At 60.8% G+C, this 23,317-nt stretch overlaps 1 protein-coding gene and 1 long non-coding RNA gene across 18 annotated transcripts in view; one reads left to right on the forward strand and one right to left on the reverse strand.

Moving 5' to 3' along the window:
* The window catches only part of RIMBP2 (RIMS binding protein 2), a 221,268-nt gene that overhangs the window by 54,340 nt on the left and 143,611 nt on the right, over positions 1-23,317 (reverse strand). For 16 of the 17 annotated variants that reach the window (XM_058691506.1, XM_058691504.1, XM_058691505.1 and 13 more), the window contains 2 exons: positions 18,059-18,163; positions 10,555-10,605 (listed from right to left, as the gene is read on the reverse strand). In XM_058691506.1, the coding sequence (XP_058547489.1) occupies positions 10,555-10,605; positions 18,059-18,160 (153 nt within the window). In that variant the 5' untranslated portion in view covers positions 18,161-18,163. Of the gene's footprint in view, positions 1-9,092; positions 9,114-9,513; positions 10,134-10,554; positions 10,606-18,058; positions 18,164-23,317 lie in introns of those variants that run through there. The other variant, XM_058691512.1, reaches the window with a different exon arrangement.
* On the forward strand, positions 5,775-7,597 carry LOC131489509 (uncharacterized). The gene is made up of 2 exons (XR_009250611.1): positions 5,775-6,860; positions 7,432-7,597. It is a non-coding gene; the product is annotated as an uncharacterized LOC131489509 (long non-coding RNA).

The following is a 23,317-nucleotide window of genomic DNA, read 5'->3' on the forward strand; positions in this document are numbered from 1 at the left end:
TAGGTGCTCGACACGTCTGCCGAATCCACGAAAGGGGGAACCGATCTGCTGTGCGGGGGGCTTACTTCGTCTGCACAGAAGTCCTGCCTTCGCTCCGTTCCTTACTCCATGATAAACGGAAAATCCCGTTTACTGTGTTATTGATTTGCCGTACTGCCCGGTTCCCCCACTAACGTGCCAGCCCCACGAGGGCAGGAGCTGCTGGCTTTCCTGCGGCGTCCCCAGCACTTGGAACAGAGCTCGGTGGCGAGTCCACCTTCAGAAGGCGTGTGGTTCACACAGGTGTGCACGCAGGAGGGTGGGGACAGCCAGGGAGGCCTGCAACTGTGGAGAGCCAGCAACAGAGGTGCCTTTCCTTCCCCCCTGCCCCTCCTCCTCCTCCCTTTCCTCCCCCCCCTCTTCCCCTCCTCTTCTCCCTCCCCCTCCCCTTCTCCCTCCCCCTTCCCTTCCTCCTCCCCCCTTCATCCTCCTTTTCTACCCCTCTTCCTCCTTCCTCCCTCTCCTCCTTCTCCTCCCCCTCCCCCCCTCCCCCTCCTCTGGCATTAAGCTTTCCAGCTCCTTAGTATAGAATGAAGTGCTATTTATGTCTGAGATCAGGGATTTCTAAAAATAAACCTAACAAACCCCAAGCCTATAATTAATTTCTTTGATTCATTAAAAAAAAAAAAAAAAAAAAAGCAGCAGGCTTCTTTTAAAAAGCTGAATGAGCTTGTCTGTGACAGCTGTCTCCAGCGAGGAAGGCAGAGAAGCGACATCAGCCAGCGCTCCCAGGCGCAGGCGGGGGACACTGGGACGGCGTCAGACCCGCCCCCAGCCCGGGCCGCCGGGACCCAAGTATGGGGTAACATCTGCCCCAGGGCAGAGCCGCGAGCCCTTGGGGGACAGGCAGGCGGGCTACCCACCTCGGGCGAGGGGCGCTGGAAGGCCTGAGCTCCCCTGGGTTATCCAGGTGGGCTCCCAGGTGCCGGCGCTGGTGTGTGGGGTATCAGGTGGCTCGTGGGAGAACACGAGCACCACTGAGATGGCCGTGAGTTCATTTTCACGTGCGTCATGACAAATTCCGGCAGATCAAGTCCTCAGCACTGTGTGCACGTGACAAGTGACCTTGCTAAAAACAGCAAACAGATTCCTCGCTTGTGTGACACTCTAGAAATGACAAAACCATAGTGACGGACAACAAATCAGCTGTTGTCGGGGCAGGGGGAGGGCGTGACTCCCAGGGGTACCAGGAGGGGGTGTCTTTGGGGCCATGGGGCATCCCTATTCCCACGGTGGCAACACGAATCTCTACGTACAACCGACCTCACGGAACTTCACACGAGATGGGGAAGAGGATGAACGTAGAAACGGGCAAAATCCACATCGCGGCCTGCAGCCTGGCGGCCCGGCTTGCGCCAACACGGGCTCTGGGCCTGAGAGTGCGCCACGGCCCCAGGAGCCGAGCGAAGGGAACGTGGGAAGGATCGTGGCGGTTTATGTACCTTCTTGTGCGTCTCAAATTATTTCAAAAGAAAAAGTTTTTAAAAATGAACAGATTCGGGGCGCCTGGGTGGCGCAGTCGGTTAAGCGTCCGACTTCAGCCAGGTCACGATCTCGCGGTCCGTGAGTTCGAGCCCCGCGTCAGGCTCTGGGCTGATGGCTCGGAGCCTGGAGCCTGTTTCCAATTCTGTGTCTCCCTCTCTCTCTGCCCCTCCCCCGTTCATGCTCTGTCTCTCTCTGTCCCAAAAATAAATAAAAAACGTTGAAAAAAAAATTTAAAAAAAAAAATAAATAAAAAAATAAAAATGAACAGATTCAACAAAATAAGAAGTGATGCTGCAGGCGGCCTGCAGGCACCAGGAACGTCTCGGTGGCACGTGAACGGTGTTGCGTGCGGAGCGCGGCCGAGGTCCTGACGGGTCGCCTGGATCCCGGCGCCTAAGACACACGTGGGGCCGGCCGGAGCTGTCTGGCTTGGGGTTTCCGGGACAGGGCGGGCACAGAGGTGGAGGAGGGCGACCGAGCTCCCCTGGCTGGGCCCTGCAGGACTCAGACACACGGGGAGACGGGGGGCACGCGGAGGCACCCAGTGGCAGCACCATTCCTGTGCCGCTGTGACCACGGCGTCCTTGGCACCCACTGCCGGCAGGCCCAGGACCTGAGTCCCCTGAGACTGGCCCTCAGTGACTCCCTCCTTCCGGGGTGTGTTCCTGTGTCCAGGGTCCCCTTCAGCGACGGGGACCGTGACACGCCGCCTCCCCTGCAGCTGGCTCTGCTGGGAGCGGACCTCAGAGCATCGGGGTGCCTGGGGCACCCACGGAGGCTGGCGGGGAATGCCAGTGGGGAGGGGAGCAGGGGCAAGACCGCGGGATGTCAGGGGGTGGGGGACACAGCGAACCAGGGCATGGGTGTCCTGTCTGCATCCACTCAGCACCGTCCAGACCCACCGTGGGCAAAAACTTCGTCTCCCGAGAGCAGCAGAAAGTCTTCAGCGTAATGAAAAACGTCTCGGTTTTTAAATGCCGGCAAGTATCTCAGAGGCAAGTAAACGGTCCGGGCTGACGAGTCCCATCTAGAGACGGCACAGTGGCTCCATGACTCCCGGCTAGTGTCCCCGGCACCAGCTCAGGCTGGCCTGGGTGGCCCTCGTGGCCCACAGGATGATCCCCCACAGGGTCTGGGGCTCCAGGCTGTCAGATGGATAGTTGACATTCTTACTGGATGAACAGCATGGACTTCTACTCCAGAGCAATCGGCGGGCACCACTGAGAAGCCCTTCCCGGGGTGGGCAGCATGACGCTAGGACGGCTGCAGCCCGGAGCCACCTGCCCCGAACACGTCTGCTCTCTGTGCCTCTATCGGCCAGCCATGCTCACCGGTATGGCCCAAATCAGGAAAAACGAAACAACCCTGATGAAATGGTCAGCCTTTCCCTAAGCATGATGAACGGGAGAAACGGACAATTACCAGTGACGTTAAAGGTACCATCCCACCTTTGGGGCGCCTGGGTGGCGCAGTCGGTTAAGCGTCCGACTTCAGCCAGGTCACGATCTCGCGGTCTGTGAGTTCGAGCCCCGCGTCAGGCTCTGGGCTGATGGCTCGGAGCCTGGAGCCTGTTTCCGATTCTGTGTCTCCCTCTCTCTCTGCCCCTCCCCTGTTCATGCTCTGTCTCTCTCTGTCCCAAAAATAAATAATAAAAAAAAAAAAAAAAAAAAAAAAAACGTTGAAAAAAAGGTACCATCCCACCCTTGAGCGAACAGGGCAGAAGACCGCAGGCCCCAAGCCTCGAAACGGTCCTGCGTCCACATACTGATCAGAGGACGTCCGACTGCCCAAGGCCACGAGGACCAGGCTCCGTCAGGCTGACATCTTTCCCCGAGCACACCTTCCATGGGAGCTGATGGCAGAAGGTCCTAATGGTGCAGACAGGATGTTGCTGGGCTACAGGACAAACACGGATGTGCCGTGTTGTGCCTGTCTGTCAGGGCGTTTGCTTAACCCACATCTGTCCACGTGAGGCCACTTGGTCTGGGCCTTGCTTCCATCATAACCTGGGGTAAAGGTGTAGGGGGGGTGGCCGAGCCTCTCCCACCTCCAGGTGCTCCCAGAGAGAACGGAGGAGTCGAGCCGGCCACACCTAACTGCCTCTCCCGCTCCGGCCTCGCTTCCCCCTCCGGGCATCAAGGGCAACCAACGGCTGTAGGGCAGCAGGACGTCAACCCTCGGAACCCAGGAGCTTCGGGTGCCTGTTCTCTGTAGCCTGGGTGGGTGGAGACTCAGGACAGCGAGGAGATGGGAGCTGGGGACCCGTGACACCCAACGTGCATTGCACGGGAAGACACTCCCTCTGGAAGCTCCATCAGGCTCTCCCCCTGCCGGAAGACAGGAAGGATTTCCGGGAGCACGGCGTCCCGGCCTGGCTACAGGGGCAGGGGCGGCCCGGGTGGCAGATGCCGGCCAGCGGCTGGGAGGTGCCTCTGAGGGTCCCAGAGCCACCAGCAGGAGGAACCACTTCCCCGCAAACAGGAAGGCAGCAGCGACCCTGCTGATCCGCCCGGCTGGCGTATTCGAACAAAAGTGTTTATTTCAGGATTCAGGGCACTGTCGCCTCCTGGGTGGGTGGCCTCCCGGGGAGCCGGCCACCTGCAGGCATGGGGAGTGGGGGCCGCCCAGAAGCGGCTGTGTTCTGACCGCGGCGGGAACAGATGGCAGGGTCGTCAGGCAAGTCAGCCATCCCTGGGAGAAACGCGGCGACTTGCACATTTGGATGCGGGTATTTATAAACATGACGGAAAACACACCATGAGCACGATCGCTAGCGGGCCCAGCTCGGCCACTGGGTAGTTCACGTCTGGCGCTCGGGCTTCGTGAATGAGGGCCACGTGGGGTGCCGTGCCCGGTCACCGGCGTCCGAGCAGGGCCGCCGTGGGTCATCAGGACAGCAAGCGAAACCAGGGAGCGCTCCAGGCAGCCTGGGAGCAGCGGCTGTGTGTGGCGTCCTGACGTGCAAACAGGATTCGGGAGCCGTTTCTGAGCGCCACACGCCTGCTGCGTGCCAGGCGCTGCCGGGGGCTCTCACGCATTCTCGCGGACCGTCAGGGGGACCCACGGGGTAAGGAGCCCAAGGCAGAGTAAGGAAAGAAGGCCAAGGTGTGCAAAGGCCAGGGTCACACCACCAGGCAGTGGCCGGACGAGGCCAGGCCTCTGAGTCCAGGCTCTGAGCTGGCTCTAGATGCTGGACCCCCCGCTCACTCACGGGGGGGCCCCCGCTCACTCACGGGGGACCTGGAGGCAAGTCAATCACACAGCCTCAGTGGGCCTCGCTGCCTTCACCTATAACATAGGGCGAAGCACGTGTTCCAGAACCCAGTGGCAAACTGCAAAGTCAGACCCTGGGGGGCAGGGTGGGGACTCCGTTGCAGAAGCTAGAAACCTTCTACCCTCCGTGGGCAAAGCCTCAGCACGGACACTGCTGGGGGTGGGGGATCGGGTATCCCAGTAACTCAGTCACCCAAGCTCCCTCACACACACCCACCCCCCCGGCCGGACGTCTCTTTTCAGCACCTCGGAGCCCATGCAAGTCTATCAAAATCCCCTACATTTCGCCATTAGTGGGGACACTCAGTGCCGTCGTCCCCGTGACCCCACGAATGAAGGAATGCCTTCCGCTGCCGGTTTCATGCCCGTCTGGGTCGGCTCCTGCCTGCAAGCAGAGCCCGTGGGAAAATCCACGGAAGCGCGTGGACGGGCTGAGTTCCAGAACGTCTGCAGGATGATGCAATCTTGACACTGAAACGAACCGCGTCGTAGCCAAGGGGAGACTCCAGTAAGGGAAGCCGTCTCTCCAGTTGAGGTCTTACATCCTACAGTGTGTGGACCCAGCACGGCTAAAAGACAAGTGTCTTAAACATTTGCTTTGGTTCATACGATTGAGCGTTTCCCCAACTGTCCAACTTAAATCGCACTGGATTCTAAGCTGGCGGGTCTGGACCACTGGAGTTTTCCTGCTTCGGTACGGACACCCTCTGTCACGTGGTTTTACGGGGGCAGATAAACACCGATCGCTGGCGGGACCTCGGAACTCCTGAATCACCTTCAGCGGTAGTACCAACAGTGAGCGGAGGCGGCGGCATCGGGGACACAGAGCTGGACTCGGGGGGTTGGTCCCGGGGCAGCCGAACTCCCCACCGTTGGAGCGAGCGTGGCGTCCTTGTCCCTACGCACATCGCCTTCCAGCGGAGACTCAGGAGGACGGGGCTGCCGAAGCTTCTTCCGGGGGGGGCAGAGACCCCAAGCCGACCACGATTCCCGGGGCAAAGAGAATTCTCAAGACACGGAGGATGGAAAACGTTAATGATGAATCTTCAGATTCTTGACGTGGCTAATCCTCTGTCACGCTTCAGGATCACAGCTGAGACGTCCTGAGGGTTCCAGAATTCAGGCGGGGCAGGGACGATGCCACAGCCCAACCGCGTTCGGCTTCGTCTCCTGGGACTGTGACGCTGTCCCGGCTTCTCCTGTGGCGAGGTGTCACTGGCTACGGCCGGTGCACAGTGGACACAGAAGAGAAGGTAGGAGCCGTCCCTGCCGCAGTCACCGGGAAGCCCTGTGCTCCGGACAACACAGCCACAGGAGGCAGGGAGCCCGGGCGGGGCGCTCCGGGGGGCCTTCCCAGGTGGGCGGCGGGTGTCGCCGACAGGAAGCGACCTTTGTGTGTGCAGCGTGAGGCTGCGATGCGCTGGGGAGGCTGGCCTTACACTTCACCTGACAACCAGCTCCAGCTTTCCGATGGGACCAAACCCACGTGCTCCTTCACCCACATGCGCACTCAGTGCCACGGGGTCACCAGGTAACCAAGTGTCCTAACACCCGCCCAGCAGGGTGACGCCTCCCTGAGGGCCCCGCGACACGGTGCCGGCACATTCAGGGACCCGCGGAAACGTTTTCGTTTTCGTTTCCTTGAAAACCAGGAGTAAAGAGAATACGGGAAGAACGACTCCGACCTGGACTATAGCCCTCTTTACACCCACGCAGATATACGTAAAAACGTGACACTTGATATTTTCACGGGGCCCAGGAAAGTCACAACGCAGCCTGGATGCTGGGTCCCACCTCTAGGAGGGACCCCACGCCTGTCTGGGTTGAGGGAGCGCGGTCTGCTCTGGAAAGTCTCCCCAGATGCGACCCAGGGATGAAAGGAGCTCGCGAGGGTTCCTTTCTGGCTGTGACAAGTGTCTGGTGTCGCGGACCATCTGATGCCTCATCCCAGAGCGGACGACCAGCAAGCTGGGGGCAAAGCAGTGAGGCGCTAGGAAGATGCCCCGGGGGAACAAGCCACAAAGCAGCCACAGGCACACGTAAAACACACGGCACCGACACCGGTGAGAGCAAGCTCATCGCGGGGGGGGGGGGGGGGGGCTGGGGGGGGGCGGGGGGGGGGCAGGAGGGGGGCTCCCCCTGCGACGGACCCCAGAGCCCGTCCCCTCCCACCCCATGGAGGGGCGCTGCTCCCCTGCACACTTTCCTCAGCCACCCCAGACGGTGCCACCAGGGGGCCCGCCTGCCCTTGCAGCCCGGCCCTGCTCTTGGGAGCTGCGTATCCCCGGGCAGTTGGCTCAGTCTCTGCGCCTGATTTCCAACCGGTAAAGAGGATGCCGGTGGTGGCCACCTGACCGGGTCCAGTGCCCAGCGGGTAGCGGCCACGTGGTAGGAGGGACCGTCTCCTGCTGGGACGCACCCGCCAGGGGAGGCAGGGCTTCTGAGTCCTGCACCGTGTGAGCTAATTCACGACTCAACTCTCGCCGCGGCGTTGCTGGTAGGAGAGCTGAGCCCGGCTCCCAGGGAGGACGGGACAGGGAGGTCCCGGGAAGCCAGGCTGCAACGCAGCGGCTGAAGGGTGGGGCTCTGGCACCAAGTTCCTGGGGTTTGAGTCCAGATTTTACTTCCTACTAGCTTGCCTTGGCCAAGTCACTTAAACTGACTGTGCCTCATTTTCCCCTGGGTCGTCATGGAGATGAAGTGAACATGTGCACCAAGCCCTAGATGTCCCCAGACGCATCCCTAGAACGGCACTTGGCACGGAGTAAGTGCTCGATAAACACTATAGTCACTGCTATTACTGTCATTACTGTTAATCGATTTTAAAATATTTTCTTGCTTCTTTGTCTTGAAAGAACTCCCTCACGGAGGGATTAACTGACACTACCTACTCCTGGGCGTACAGAGTGCTCTGTCGGGATTCTGGAAAAGCTCTGTTCTGCGTTAACTCCCAACACCCATCTCTGCTAAGCCCCGAAGCCAGCCCCGACGATTCCGCGGGTGCTGGGACTCTGCACACGTCCTGACCGGGAACAGACACAGCTCCCCTCTTGCCGTCCCCAAACATCCTAGCCATTCACTCATCAGAAAACGGGGCCTGGGACACCCACAGAACCGGCTCCGAGCACAACGGTGTTCTGAGGGGTTTTATTTAATGTGTTTTTGGAGGCGATCCTCACTACTCCTGTTTTCTGTCTCACTGGGCAAGGTTGGGGGGCTGCTCTGGGCTGTTCTGCTGAGTAGAACACCTGGCCAGTGGCAGTGACCAGCGTGCGACCCTCCAGGGACACAGACACGTTCCAGCACAAGCGTGTGGCACACCACAGATGTTCCTTGTCGACCCTTCTGGTAACGGTGAGGGGGCAGAAGGGGTGGAGGTTCGGGTCACTAACGTGCTGAGCCACGGATCGGCTAAGATCCCAGAGGGCTGGCTGGTCCAACGTGCTGCCCTTCTCCAGACTAGCCTCGCAGACACTGACCAATGCTTCCCAGACGCCAGCTGCATCGGAACTGGGTCCCTCCCAGATTCCCGGCTCCCTCCTCCAGAGCGTCTGACTCCACAGGTTAGGCAGGACCCGACAACCCGCATTTCTAATAAGCCCCCAGGTGATGCTGACACGGCCAGCCTGGGAACCCCACTCTGAGAACCACTCACCCCCAAAGTGGGAAAAGCGTCCCTTCCGTGAATACGTGATCCGAGTCAGAGTTTTGGAAAACACTCAAAACCCTGATCAGAGGGACACGTGGCTCCTCGTGTTCCCCGGGGGGGGGGGGGGGGGGGGAGGGTTGGCAGGGGGGGTCAGTGAGAAGCGTGGCAGCTTGTTCACGGAAGAAGGTAAGCCCCCAGCACAAACACAAAGGCGGAGCGTTCAGGGGCCAGGATCGAATCCCCGATGACCGACAGAGAAGCTGCATCCTGGGCTCTGGGCCCTGGGTCCCGTGAACGACCCGAGAGCAGAACGAGCCCCACCAACTCCCACCCCCCCACCCCCAGTGGTCATCGGGACTCCGACATGCCCTTCCAGCCTGACCGTTACAGCCTTCGCGGAAAACGGGAGACCAGGTTCGCTGGGCCTGCTCAACACGTGCGAGACCAGAGCTCGCGCCCCCGGGGCCCCCGCGGAGCCCCCTGCAAGCGGCTCCCCGAGCCCCCAGCCCCACCGCACCAGGAGGAACCTCCAGCTGCCGGCTCCGGAGGAAGAGCTGGGTTGAGCCGGCCCAGGGACCCGTGGGCGCCCCATGCACGCGGAAGGCATCGCCACGCACACACGGGGACACGAGGTTCCCTCAAATACCTGCATGCTGTCCAAGGCGTTCTGGGCGGAGCGCAAAGCAGGACACAATCACAGGAAGGTGTTGTGAACAAAAGAAGACAGAGGATTCTCAGCACATCTGCACGGCCTTTTCCATTCGTTAAACCCAAAGCACATTATGATGCTACCACATCCCAAAGCATGCACGGCCACCGGCGCCGGGTGGCGGGGCCGCGGCGGGCAGCTCCAAATGCGGGTTAGAACAAGAGACATGAAATCCGCGGGCTCCGGGTGATGGCGGAGGAAGCAGACCTGCGGCCAGGAGATGATGTGAATGGCAGCGGGGGGGGGGTCGGTGTTCAGGCAGGGGCGGAGATCATCTGTCAGGGAGCAGCAAGGCCACCTGGGGTCTGCGTCCATTCTCTCAGGTTGTGTATCTCCCACTGCCATTCGTTACACTCACCCCTCCAGCTACTCGTTAGCTAACGGACGCTCTCAAAAAATCAATTCTAATACACGTGATGGTAGCGAAGCAACCTTTCCCTGCGGGAGGAACAGACGCTGAAAGGCAACGTGAGAGACGTAAGAGGTGTGCACGCGGTGGTCCGTGGCCGCCGGTCCCCTGTGGGTGAAGGACGAGGTCATCTCGGGGGACAGCCGCGTCCCGTACCTGGGGATGGCAGGCCCGACGTCACCCACGCCCGTGCGTCTGCAGCGAGGGGGTCGCTAACCGTCTGACCTGTGTCCGCGTGGGCGGGGGGCCTGGCGTGGTCGTTACTCCCATTTATCACGCACAGAGCGTGCAGGTGGCTGGGCTTCGGAGGGAGTCTGAGTTCCGTCCAGACCCGCCCGTCCGCCACTCCTGGGGAGCCGTGGGGCTCCGCGCGAGGGACAGAGGTGCGGTCACTCCTCCCAGGACCCCACGCGGGTGGGACTTTGCACGGCTCGCTGCCGAGCCCCCCCGGCGCCAGCAGGACCGGCTGCAGGGAGGCCCTACGCTGCGTTCACTGGGGGCGGCGCTGAGGCGGCACCTCGGATGCCGGTCACCGCTTTCATCACCGACGTCGTCCCCCTCCTAGCTCTGCAAGTGCCTCCCCAGATACCACCTGCCAAAGGCTTCCCCGGGATCAGCGCCGTCCCCCAAAGTGTGCCCTGCACAATTCACCTGCGGGCAGGGCGCCCAGGGGGGTGGCCCACCTGCTCTCTCTCCTCATTCCCGCGTGAGAGCGCGACCTCATCCTCCCTACATGCCACCCGAGAGGCGCCCGCAGGGGACAGCAGGTCCCATCTGAGGCCCCCGCCCCCGGGGCGGGCGGTGTGGCCACGGGGACGTGGCTTCGGCCTGCTTGTGCGTGTGGACCCCATGCAGGGACGGGCACGCAGCGCTACTGACCGGCTCCCAGTGGGTGCTCGGAGCCGTCGCCCGCTTCTGGGAGGCGTGAATGCCATGCCTGTCCCCGGGCCCGCCCACCCCCGAGGGCAGCCGGCTGACCCCGGCACTCACCTCTAGCAGCTGGACGGCACCTTCATGCTTTCTCTTAGCTTCAACCTGAGCCTGTTTTACGGCAAAGAGAGAAGAGTCAAGGGTTAAAGCAGGGGAAAGAAAAAGACCCTCAGACCGATGTCTGCATCATCAAGGCACGAGTCGCCGCCTTTTCCCCCCTAAGAAGCCCCCCCAGTGGTGAGGAGCTAGGTCGGTTTTGAATTCTCTCTCCTCCGGAAAAGACGGAAGGAATTCTGGCCGGCCGTGATGCTCTTCGTAAAACCCAGAAAGCGTGCCCCGATCTGGCAACAAAGGGACGGGCCGGACGGAGCACAGGGCGAAGGCCCCGGTCCTGACAGGCGGCCACACGCGAAAGGCGGCTGGACCCAGGAGAGCAGGACAACCCTGCCTGCCACCTCGGAGGGCATCACCGTCTCCCCAGGTGCCCTTCACTGCCCTCAGCGTCATGCAGACTTGACCCGCAGGTAGCTGAAGGTCAGCTACAGTGTCCCCGGGCCCCAAGGACAGGCAGAGACGGGGGCCCCGGGCATCTGGCAGGCTCCCGGCGGCTCAGCCTATGGCGGGGGCGGCCTCCTCAAATTACTTGAAGCAAAGCCATCTGCTTCACAGAATGAGAAATGTTACGAGTTTCACTAAACCAGCTTCCCAGGACGGCTGCTGCCTGAGCCAAGTGGGGAGTTCACGCAAAACTGAAACGTAACGTGATCGTCCTTCGTCCCCTCTGGCCCCGGGTCTGGCCTCGTGATGCCAGCGAATGTCTGCCGCCTGCCTGCCTGGCACTCACGGCCCCCTCTTGTAGGAAGGGTCCTGAGTGCTCTGGGGCCACAGCCCCCCCGACTGTGAGCATAACAGCTCCGGACTCCACTGGCTGTTTAAGGGCAGGCGTGCAGCCAGGTTACAGCAAAGACGCCTTGCCTGGGGATGCTGGGGGAGAGGGGACAGACACTCCAGGCCTGCTGGACCCGAGCCGGAGTCAAGGACAGCGTGGAGCGCCACAGCTGTCGGCCGACCTGAGGGGCAAGGCTGCAGCAGCCAGTGGCCTCCAGCTGGACACCGAAAATGAAGCCAGTGCAGAGGAGAGCAAAGGCAGGAGCGGGCTGGATCCAGCCGCGTCTGAAGCCCATCTCGGCTGCGTGTTCGACTAAGATTCCCTTTCTGTTTTCTGTCCCTCACAACCAAGAGTCCTAAGGGACACAACCATCAGCCGTTTGAGAATACAACGTTTCCCGCTTTAAAGCTGGAAGCACTGAGGTTCGGTGAGAGCCCGAGGCTGAATCCCACACTGGGAGGGAAAGCCTGTCCCCACCCGCTGTGGCCGCACGGATGCCCCCTGACACTGGGTTCATTCCCAAAGGAACTGAGAAGTGGGTCTTTGGAGAGGTTTATCTCCCACCACCAAAGGCACCTGCCTCAGAATTTCGAGCACTAGTGAAGGATCCATGTGTTCAACTGAGATTCACATCTAGAACTCTCGGTTCTAGAGCAACGTCATCTCCAGGCGCTGGCAGAGTAAATGGGGACGGGCCACCCAACGTCTCAAGGAATCCAGACAGTGTTATCTTAACAGCCTCTCGGGAGGAGGCGGGAGCCCGGCTTCCCGGCGTGTCGGACACCATGAAGCAGCCTGAGGTTCCTGCCGACTCCCACCCACAGGCACCTCGTGGGCGCCAATGCCCCAGGAGGGGCTTCAAGAGCTGGGGAAGCGAACAGACTCCCGGATGAATTACACTGTTCTTGAATTCGGTGCAATCTTCAGAGTGCTGACAACCGTTCCTTTCAAAGCAGAAATGAGAGCCACGATAAATAACAAAACAGGGTAAAAGAGACAGCCATCCGGAGAACGTACAGAGATTATATAAATAACCCCACCGTTGAGCCAGTTGAGTCAAAGATAGTTTCCAACTGGCAGGATGAAAAATAACAAAAAACCCCGAGGCGGTCTGTGAAAACTCCGCCAAGTTTGCGGTAATGACTCGGTTTCCGGCTTCGAGAGAGAATCAGGAGTTCGTTTTCATAGGCTATCGCGAGCTGGGCCATTTGGGCAATCAGAATAGATTGTTAAAATTAACAGTTAAAATTGGCAGCGTTGAATTCTCAAAACATCTAAGCAGCAGCTTAAGCGAAGCTCATTTCGGGGCCACCGTGAGCTTGCGGGGAAGCTGCGACCTTCACGCAGGCACCGTCTCCTACAGAACATGGTGACTGTGGAGAGGGGCCCAGGGGCCCGCTGTCAGAGGAAGGGGGCTGTCGTCCCGCGGACCGAGCGTCCAGGGCAGTAGGCTCTCACAGCGGCACGTGCGTTGGCTTCGAGGGAGGCACAGAGGTGCAGACGGGCTGAGGTCAAGGTCTGGACCCTGGGCTGGGGCGGACCGCACACCTGACGTCCAGTCACCGTGGCGACTAGCGGGTGCTGGTGAGGATGTGGCAGGTGAGGGCATCGCGGGTGCTGCGGACAAGGGGCCGGCAGTCACGGAACCGGGCTGGGGGCTACAAGGAGCCTCACATCCGAGCTGAGGAAGCGGATGAACAGACACGGGTACCCCGCGTGTGCACTGCGGGAGCACACAGGACTGGAGCAGGGGCCCCACTGACTGAACGCAGGGTCAGGGTCGGTCTGTGATCCTCTGTCATCCACAACAGCGAGATCCCAAGCATCCAGGAAAAGCACTTGGACCGTAGGCAAAGCACGGGTCACGACGCGCATGGTGGGCTCAGCTTCTCTCAGGGCACAATCCGGTGACAGCGCAGGGAAAGCCACCGTTTCACACGTGGGAGCAGCTCTGAACCACAGGAACATCGGTCAGGTCTACAGATGAATTTTAAATACGGAAAAGCCCTTAGACTATCGTCACGGCTATTGTAATCAGGCAAGGACGTCACTTGCACGAGAATTCCAAAGTCTGAAGCAGCAGAGAGGCTGGGGTCTGGGCACCGGTCACCTAGAGAGGGCTCGGGGTCTGGGAACCAGACCTCTGGGGGACCGGCGCTCGCAGGTCGTGGGGAGGGCGGAGCCACGTCTCCGCGATCCCTTCCACAGGCGTTCACGGATCACGGCTCTTTCCCCGTCCAGTGCCTTCGGCGCCTCGCTGGCCATGTTTGCTGAGCACCTGCTACGTGCGGGGCGGTGTTCTGGGAGTGCAGACACTCCTCTCCGGAGACGGACGATCGGCAGGTCTATGGCAGGGAGCAAATGACACATCGCTCTAGGGGGCGGGGGCAGGGAGGGGAGCCCGTTTCAGGCAAGTTGGCAGGGCAGACACTTCAGGCACAAAGGTAAGCCAGCTCTGCATCATCCAGGGACCAGGCATCCCAGGCGGAGATCTGAGAGGGGGCCGATCTGGCGTGGCCAAGAACAGAGAGGCCAGCGTGGCCGCAGCCTGACAAGGGAAGCAGGGGTCGCGGGAGACGAGGAGGCCGGGAGCCGGAACTCAGGAGAGGCGAGCAGGCCTCCCGGGCAGTGGGTCTGGGTCAGGGTCAGTCGGTGGTCCTCCATCATGCACACACAACAGGACTTTGCACATTTAGAACGTTCAGTGTCACTGTCCCTGGCCTCTTCACACCCTGCCTCCCTCACTACTGTGTCACTAGCCCCTGAAACGTCACCGACACAAGGTGCTTGATGATTCCTGAATTGTTCGTTGAATGGATGAAAGCAAGGATTCTGGACTGAGCTCCTGGCCCCCTGATTTCCAGGACAGGTGTCCCACAGCAGAGCCCAGGCCCCTGGCTGCCCAGAGATGGGGCTGTGCCCTACTCGGCTGCCTTTTGTATTTTTAGAGTCTGCCTCCACCCAGCTACCAGAGCCACGGGCCGGCCGGATGGCCTTACCGTACCCAGATTCTCACTCCGACAGTCTTGGGCACCTGAATCTTGCTTTTGTTGATTCGGCAACGTTTCCGCTTCCTTCTCTCAAGCACCGCGTTGGGCAGATGGAAGAGCGGAGCTTCCAGGGGGAGGGAGGCACCCCAGGGAAGGTGTGGGTCCCGGGTCCCTGCCAGAGGTGAGGCTGAAGCCACGCGTGAGCCTCCAGGCACCGCCGTGTTTCCAGGGAAATGATACACCTGCCTCCCCCAACACGTGCTGCCCAGCAAAGAAAGGGACACGGCAGGATCCAGGACAGCAGACCATCCGACAAAGCAGAGACAGGTGTGAAGGGCGGCCCCCAGACGTGGGCGAAGGGCATCCCAGGCCCAGCTCTGCATCCCCAGGAGAAACCGGTGTGGGTGGAGGGAGGCTGGGGCTCCAGGCAGGAGACTCCTGGGGCGAGTGGGGTTAGCGCCTCCCCACGGGTGACCATCCTGAGAGCACTTTGGCAGCTCTGGCAGAGAGTCTGGGGGAGAGGGAGGGGCGGACACACAGAACTAAGCAGACCAACAGAAAGAGCCAACTAACTCCAGGGAAAAGGCAAGGCCGTGCACAAAAGGACACCCCGCTATTTGCAGAGCCGGGCAGGGCAGGTGAAGAGCAGGTCCTGCCAAGGCCGCCGTTCAACTTGGAATCTGTGCCGAGGCACCGAGGGGTCAGGAGGAGGGCTGGATGAAGGCAGTGGGTTCACAAGCCAGCGTGGAGAGCTAGTGTGGCAGCTGGCACACAGTCAGCGCTTAGACCCCCAGGACCAGACGGGGTCGCCCCGGGAGCCAGCGTAGACGGGAGAGGAGATGTGGTCTGCGGGCCGAGTTGTGGGGAATACCCGGGACGTTTATGGGGGATCCGCGTGGATGGAAGATGACCAGAGAGGGCGGTGTCCTGGAGCAGGGAGGGACGGACCACCCAAAACTGCTCTGGGTCAGAGAGGATGAGGACAGAGGACCGGCCCTTGACATGACGTCCCTCTGTGGGTGACAGCAAGAGCCACTTCATCGGCAAGAGGAAGGTGGGGGTCCGGTGGGGAGCTGGCTCAAGAGAGCCGGGGAGCCGTAGTCAGACAGGACACCCAAACCACTCTGCTGTCTCCCGGGACTCAGCCTTGACCGCGGATGGTTCTGGTACTTTTACTGCGGTAGGGGAACAAGAGCCAGACCTCAGTCGGCCCTGAGCCTTATGGGGCAGCATCCTGGCCTGGCGGGTTCAGCGCAAATCCAGTTTGTACCGCTTACGAGCCGTACGGCATTTGGCAGGTTCCTTGACCTCTACGGAGTTCAACTTCCTCAATTCAGAAATGGGGTGATGATGCTGGTACACGCTGTAGGGTCATAACAGGCTCGAACCGAGATCACGCTTGTTAAACACTGTCCCCCGGCCTCCTTTAGGGTAAAGATGCCATTTGTTTCCTTAGCCCTTTCTCATTCCTGTGACATGTGACCCCGTGACTTCCCAGCCCCAGCGTCCCCCCTCCCCACCCCCGACACTGGCCCAGCCCGTCCACAGGTCTTTGCGGCCCTGCGATGTTTATGTGGAAAGGAAATGCCCCCTCCACGGTCTTTTTCCCAGAAAATGAAAACATGCATGATGGGTCACCTGAGGGCGTCACGACATCCACGGCTGTTCCTCCACGTACAACCCGGAGCCCCTCCTCCCATCGTGATGCACCTGAGCCTGGGCCTCAGCACGTCCAGAACCACATCAGCCACGGCACTTTCTCTCCAGATCCACACTGATGTCTGAAGCCCAACGAGCCCAGACCAGCCTGGACATCCCCGCACGCCCCTCCCCCTCCTACCACAGCCCATAAGCAGACTGGTCACCCTCCTGATTGGTACTGGGATGTGTCTGCGTGTCCCCTCTGCAACTGCTGCCCCAGTCCCGGACACCAGGCTTCATGGCCGCGGCTGACGGGCCTCCCTGCCTGTCCACACACCAATCCCCAGCGCGATGCTCGAAGAGGGTGCATCAGACCCGCTAACCCCTGCCTCAACCCTCTGCCTCGGAATGAGGTCAAGCTCCTGCAGAGCACCTGGGGCTCGGTGGCACCTGCCAGGGATGCGCCCCCTGCCTGCCGGGCATGACCTGTGTCCTCCTGGGGCCTCCTTCCCCGGGCACAGGGGACCCGAGCACTCATACGACCCATGCCTCCCACTGACCTAAGCTTCACGCTGGTGGGGCCCTGCCCGGAGGCCCTGCCCTCAAGACCTTGCTCTTCAAATGCTCTAACACTCAGAGTGGTAGGAAGTTACAAAATCCGTACTGTGCTTTGCACGAGTTTCTCCTCCTCTGCTCCCACCACTGGTGAGGCATCAGTGGGTCCAGAATAGAGACTGAGATGAATGCAGGGGAAGGAGACAGGAATGTGGACGACGTGCCGGGGAAGAGGAATAACAGGACCGGCTCTGGTGCACGTTCCCTGGCATCAGATGCTTCGTAAATAAAACTCCAGGCTCCCGGAGAATGCGCTGCTGAGAAAAAGCGACCTGTCGCCCTCCTGGCAGGATGTCTGTGTTTCCGCAGGCTCACTGTGTGTGCAGGAGGCGCCGGGCCGGGGCTGCGGCTTCCAGGGCCGCGGGGAGCAGGTGCCAGCAGGGCAGCTGGGTCCAGGCACCCAAAGTCCCTTCCGTGCGGAGAGCCAAGGAAAGAGCAATGTCGCTGCCCGGACGCCGGCGAGCAATACCTTTCTGGATGGCGTGTGACGCAATGTTGCTTCTCGGTGCGCCAGCCAACTTATCACGGCAGGCGGTACGGCCGACCGTCCCCATCAGCACCGGCTTCATGACGTCTATCCTCGACACGCGGTCCCAATAAACGAGTGGAGAAGCGGCCTCGGGCGTTCCCCACCTGGTGCGAAACATGCTCCCAGGCTCCTCGGGGAGAGGCCGTGCCGGCAGATTCCTTCCCATCGCCGGCCGGGTGGGACACGGGGCCTCGGGAAGGAAACGAGACCCAGCCCTGGGACCCCAAGCCCCACGTGGAGAGAGACACGAGGACCATCGCCAGCGACGGAGATGAGGCGGGGACGCCCCCCGATCTGCTCAGTCCTCCCCTCTGTTTTTTCTTCTTCCTCCTCGTTTCTTAACCTCTCCTTCTCTTCCATCTTTGTGCTCTCTCCCTCTCTCTTCCTCTGCTAATGAGACCATGCTGTAAATATTGCCCTGAGACTTGGTTTGCTCAGTGAACGACGGACACATCACAAAACTGTCCCCAACGCAGCGGATGTAAACCTGAATTACTCCTTTCAAGATGACGCCGTCCCGGTCCGCGGTCCGGGTGTACCACAGTGCAAACCCCCGCCCTCGGAGGGGGGTTCCCCACCCCCAGCCCACACAGAGCAGTGCGGAAAAAACAAACAAACGGACTTGAGCAGGGCATTCTGCCTGAATGGAAGGTCGCACGGTCAAGATCACCGCCGCTGGCAGGCTGCTCGTGCCGCCACTGCTGCGTGTGGGGAGCGTGCTTTTCCCCACAAGCCCGCCAGCGTCGCGTGTTCGCGGGCAAGCACGGGAACCTGGGTCACTCAGGGGAGTACAGATGTCCGAAACGTCCCCGCAGCGGGAGGGAGGGGAGCCGCTCTCTGCCGGCCTGGGAGGGAGACTCGGGTGGGCAGCCCCCCGCCCCGGGCGTGCCCTCCGCTCACCTTCTGCAGCAGGTCGATCTCCTGCTGTTTGGCGTGGAGAACGGCCAGGGCCTGCTCATGCTCATGCTCCAGCTGCTGCCGGCGTTCCGCGGCCTCGCGCATGTGCTGCAGGGGGACAGGGTGAGGGCGGGGCGGGGGCTGGGAGTCCCGCTCTGGCTGTCCCGGCCCCCTCCCCTTCCTGGGATGCCAGCAAGCCCTCCCCCCTGCCCTCCCTTCTCTTTCAAATGCCATGGGCGCGTGAGCCGAGGTGAATTCCTCCCCCGTCTCCTGTGAGTGACAGCCAGAGGTTAGAGATCTCTGCCGCCACGGTGGGTCTGCTTCTGAGCCTTTTAGGGTGACGTGGGCCCTGTAATCCTCCTAATCTTCCAGGAGACGGGCACTATCACCGCCCCCATTCTACACGGGGGAAACTGAGGCACGGGGAGGTTGTCCTCGCTCATCACTCAGCTGGCAAGTGGCTGTCCGGGGTTCAAGTCAGGCTCGAGGGAGCCTGGGAATCTCGGGTTTGGGCACTGTCTGCTGGTGAAGCCACACTGGCCTCTTCCTAGCTGCTGGAACTTTCCAAGCATCTCCGGCAGGTGCCTGTGGGGACAGCACAGATACCGCGGTGGCAGCGCAGACCCGCCTCTGCATTTCGGGGCAGTAAAGGGGCAGCACGCGGCACCGAACAGCCACACTGCCAGGGTTCAAATCCCAGCTCTGAGCTTGGGCTGGTGATTTAACCACTTCGTGCATTTTCTTCTCCTGGATTAATTACTCACGAGCATCAGCCATTTGTCAGTGGCCAATTACCGACAAGTGACATGACTGGTGCTGATGAGTCAGTTACGAGTCAGCCCCCGCCCCTCAGAGCTACTGCGCACGTCTCACGAGTGGGGAGCAGCGCCTGACAGCGTCCCGGGTCACCTGCCGCCCGGAGCATCACTGAGCCCCATCCGCCCCCACCAGCCTCGTGCACATGGCGCGGCCCTAAGCCCCGTGCCGCCGCCCTGGCAGCTCCAGATACACGGGGAACCGTGGAGCCTGTAGGGAGCAGGGCCTCTTCCCACGGGACAAGCGGCTGGGACCACGGCACCGCTAAGACGGCGGCCGAGAAGCGGCTTCGCCGCCGTCTACGGAGCACTCGCTGTGCTCACACCACCCCTGATGCTGGCGGCAGCCAACGGGCCCAGAGAAGCCCAACAACTCGCCCAGGGCCACACAGCACGGCCACGGCAGCGCCTGAAGCCCTTCCCACCTTCCCGGGGGTGTCAGGCCTCAAAGTCACGGCCCCGCCTACTCACGGACCTTTCCTGGCCCGGGGCCCCTACCAAGGGCCGTCTGCACTGTGAAACTCCACCTGGGGGCTCGGGAGCATTTGCAGGCTCCCAGAGCCAACCTGCTTTGCATGAACAATTAAGTGGCTGTTTAATGACACCATTGTTCCAGCTAATTTCTGTGCTTCTGTTTATTTTGGATTCGGCATGGCCACATGCGGCCTGCGTAATCTTTATTTAGCTCCGGGAAGGAAGTGATTAGTGGAAGGAGGAAACCACTTTGCTTACGAGGGTTCAAGGCTTCGTGAGAAACACGCAGCGAACACGGAGGTGGTCTGAGCGTGCGGCCGCGGGGTGCGGGGTGCGGGGTGCGGGGTCACGGGGTGCGGCGGGGCCGCGGCCCCTCCGTGGGCTTCTTGCCTGGACGCCCAGGGCACGAAAACCACGGGGACAGAAAGGGCTTCCACGCGTGTCAGGCTGATGAACCAGTCAGCTGAAGGAGCTGTCCGGAATACACACGTGCAGACAAACACGTGTCCCTCGCGGGTACGGCGTCTGAGGCTCACCGTGATGCCACGGCAGGAGAACACAGTGGCGGGAACTTGGATCGTACGTGTCCCTTCAAACCCCCCCCCCCCCCCGGCTGCCTCCCTTCTCAGCGATGCGGCTCCAGAGGCATCCACCCCCTCGCTCCCTGCTCCTTACCCCTCTGCTGACACCCCCCCCTCCGACATCCCCCAGGACGGTCCCACTCCACTCCTGCCCGGACCCCCACGCCTGCCCGCCTCCCTCCCTCCTGCGTGGTCCCTCAACACAGGGGGCTGCCAGACTCCTTCCCGTGTGGCCGTCCCGCATCACGGCTGGACTTGCCATTTATAAGCTCATGCTTCCGAAGGAAACGCTTATGTCTTTGCTGGTAGCCAACTGCCCACTCACCCTCTCCACGTGCACGGACAGGAGGAATCTCAAATTTAGCCTGTGCAAAACCGAGTTCTGGGTTTTCTCTCCCAAACCACCCTCCTCCCTCCCCCCCAGGCTGCGCATCTCGGCAATGGCACCACCATCCACCTGTCTCTCCAGACAAACAGCTGGCTGTCGTCCCTGGTCCCCTGTCCCTTCCCACTCAACATCCAGAGCTTTGCGAGATCCTTCCGTTTGCATGATCTTCCATATCCGCCACCGCCAGGCCAGCCGCCGTCACCTCTGACCTGGGTCGTAACCACACACACGGCTAGCTGGTCTTCCTGCCCCCGACAGGCCCCCCCCAGTGAGACCAGGGTGTGCTCTCCAGGACAGAAGTCACCCCATGGCTCTATGTGTCCACCCGACTGCATAGGGGTGCCCAGAGAGCTGGGGAAGCGTTCCGTCTGGGCGCTTCTGGGAGGGGTTTCCAGAAGACACTGGCATTATGAATGGGTGGGAGAGGAAAGGAGCCCATCCCGCCATCCACCCCTCTGGGGACCCTGAAGGACAAAAAGGTGGCAAAGGGCCAATTCGCTCTCTCTGCCTGTGTGGAGACACATCCGTCCTCCTGCCCTCGGACAGCTGTGCTCCTGGGTCTCCTCCTTCCAGACTCGGGTCGGGACTTCCAGTCGGACCTCCAGACTCAGACTCGTGGACCGCAGATCAAGGAGCTTTTCATCCTCCATGACCGCGTGAGCCAATTCTTACGCTAAATCTCCTCTCACATCCGCGGATCTATAAATACCCGGTCGCTTCTTTCTCCGGGGGACCCTGACGCACGTGCTCCTGTTTGAAGCACTCAGTGGGTGCCAGAGGCTTCTAGAACAAAACCCAAACTCTTTCCCGCAGCCGACGGGCTCCTCTGTGACAGGACCACTTCTCTGCCTCACGTCTTACTTCCCCCTCTTCACTGCGTTGGCCCCACTGGCCTCCCCCCAGCTCGCCGTCGCACATCATAGAGCGTACCACTCCCAGCGCCTGAGATGCTGGCTCGTGTCCCCCCGTGGCTGCCCGCCCCCCCACAGCACTTATCCCGGCCAGAGATGACTGCGTTTGTACGTTTCCCCTCTGTCCTCCCTCCTCCCGCCTTGGACTGAGGTCCCGAGGCTGCCGGACACACCTCGGTCGACTGATACCCGCAGGGCCTAGGGCGTCCCTGGCCCGCGGCGTCCAGAATCCAAGGTTGTGCGGGAGCCCCTCCCCTGCGGCCCCGCCCCGCCGCCGCCGGTCTCCGTCACCACTCAGCACGTGACGTGACGCGGCAGCACCCTCACTCCCGGCGCATCGTCGGCAGCACCTCGCATGGACATACGCGCTATCCTTGCCCCACAAGTGCCATCTGCAACGTTCTGCGTGGCGGCTCTCTTCTGCTCCGTGCCCTTCTACTTCTGGGCCAGTCCCACTTTCTCGAAGGCTACGAAGGCTATGACAGCCACGAACACATTCCCGTTTTACTTCCGACGTCACCCCTCGACTCGATAGTCGATGTTCCAGACACGAGGTAGAAGGGAAGCACACATGTCTTCGGGTCTATCGTTCGCCTCTGTCTTCCCGGTTTCTGCGGAGACCTCGGCGGGTGGGTGACGGACGAGCGGCTTTGACATCGTAGCCTTCTCCACTTCCCTTACCGTTCAGGCTTCTCAATCAGCCCCTAGGCAGGCCACCGAGTGCCCCCACGGCGGCCGGCTTTGGTGTCCCAGGAACAACTTCGAGGTCATTTCCGCCTCCCTGACTCCGATTAGGGTGGTCCCTGTGCCCAGGGGTTTGCTTCCCTCCTAACTATTCACACACCCACCTGTGCCCCAGGCCCAATCAAAGTTCACCTTCTCTGGACCGACACGGAAGCAAGCAGCAACAAAACACAAAGACAGACTATTCTTGGTGACCTCATCAGAGCTCCGTGATTCAGCCATGCCTGAAGCTTCACCTCTCTCTCCTATTTCCTACTTTACAAACTAATGCTTTTCCTCTTTTGTTTCTTCGAAGTATTTGACAAAAGTTTCGGTGAACTTTACCCCAAATTGTCCAAACTAAAATATTTTTCAACAGCATTTACGGCTGCCACAAAATTTAATTCCATAATGTCTTACATTATGCACTGACGCTTCATGATTTTTTAGTCTTGCTTCTCAAAATAAAGAGACAGCTGGTGGATCATGACAGCTTTGGGGCTGTTTCAATTCCCTGTTTGGGGTACGAAACAGCCAGAGAGCCAAAGGAGCTTTCCAGAAGTAACTGACACCGTCTCCGCAGCAGAAAGAGTATAAACTGGAGGTCAGGGACCCAGGGGGACAGCAACCAAGCCCTCCTTGTCCTGTACATTGTGCAGATACGCCCTTCTTGTCCCTGCAAGCAGACTGCCGGCCTGGTCTTCCCGGCCCCAGACATCGGCATCCTCGCCGTAGCCAAGCACGAGTTCTGGAAGGACTGCTGTGCTAAGCGGTTCACACACACGACCCACTGCCTCTTCACAACCACCCCTGAAGCAGGCAGTATTTTCACTCCCATTCACAGAGAGGGAAACTGAGGCCCAGGGAGGTGAAGCAACCTGCCCGACGTTGCCCGGCGAGGAAATGATCAAGCAAGGACCTGAACCCAGACAGCCCAGCTCCCCGCTCCCCAGGAGGCTTCCCAAGGGACCCTCCCGTGCTCGTGGGAGGCTCCCTGCGAGAGGAGCCGAGGGAAGCCCTTTGCACGCACTGCCTGCGAAGCTCTCAGGCCGCTGGACCCACGTGCACGGCTCCCGGGAGACGGTTCACACTGTCACCCCTCCCGTTTCCTGAGCCGAGATGATTCCGGCCGTCCCCGGGAGCGCTAGGGGCCACGAGTTCTCACGGAGTCTGAAAACCCCGGCCCTCCCCCGAAGACAAAGCTCCCGCCAAATTCCCAACATTTGCCTTCACTTCCTTTTACCAACAGCCTCCCAACGGCAAGGCCACGTGCTGCGTGCCACCGGAACGTTTCGCATCTAAAAAGTACCAAGGGTTATCCGCCACAGCAGGAAACGCCTGTCGAGAGCGCTGTCTGTGGCGCGATTTAT

This window comes from Neofelis nebulosa, chromosome 11 (genome assembly GCF_028018385.1).
Source record: "Neofelis nebulosa isolate mNeoNeb1 chromosome 11, mNeoNeb1.pri, whole genome shotgun sequence".
NCBI classification, from domain to species: domain Eukaryota; kingdom Metazoa; phylum Chordata; class Mammalia; order Carnivora; family Felidae; genus Neofelis; species Neofelis nebulosa.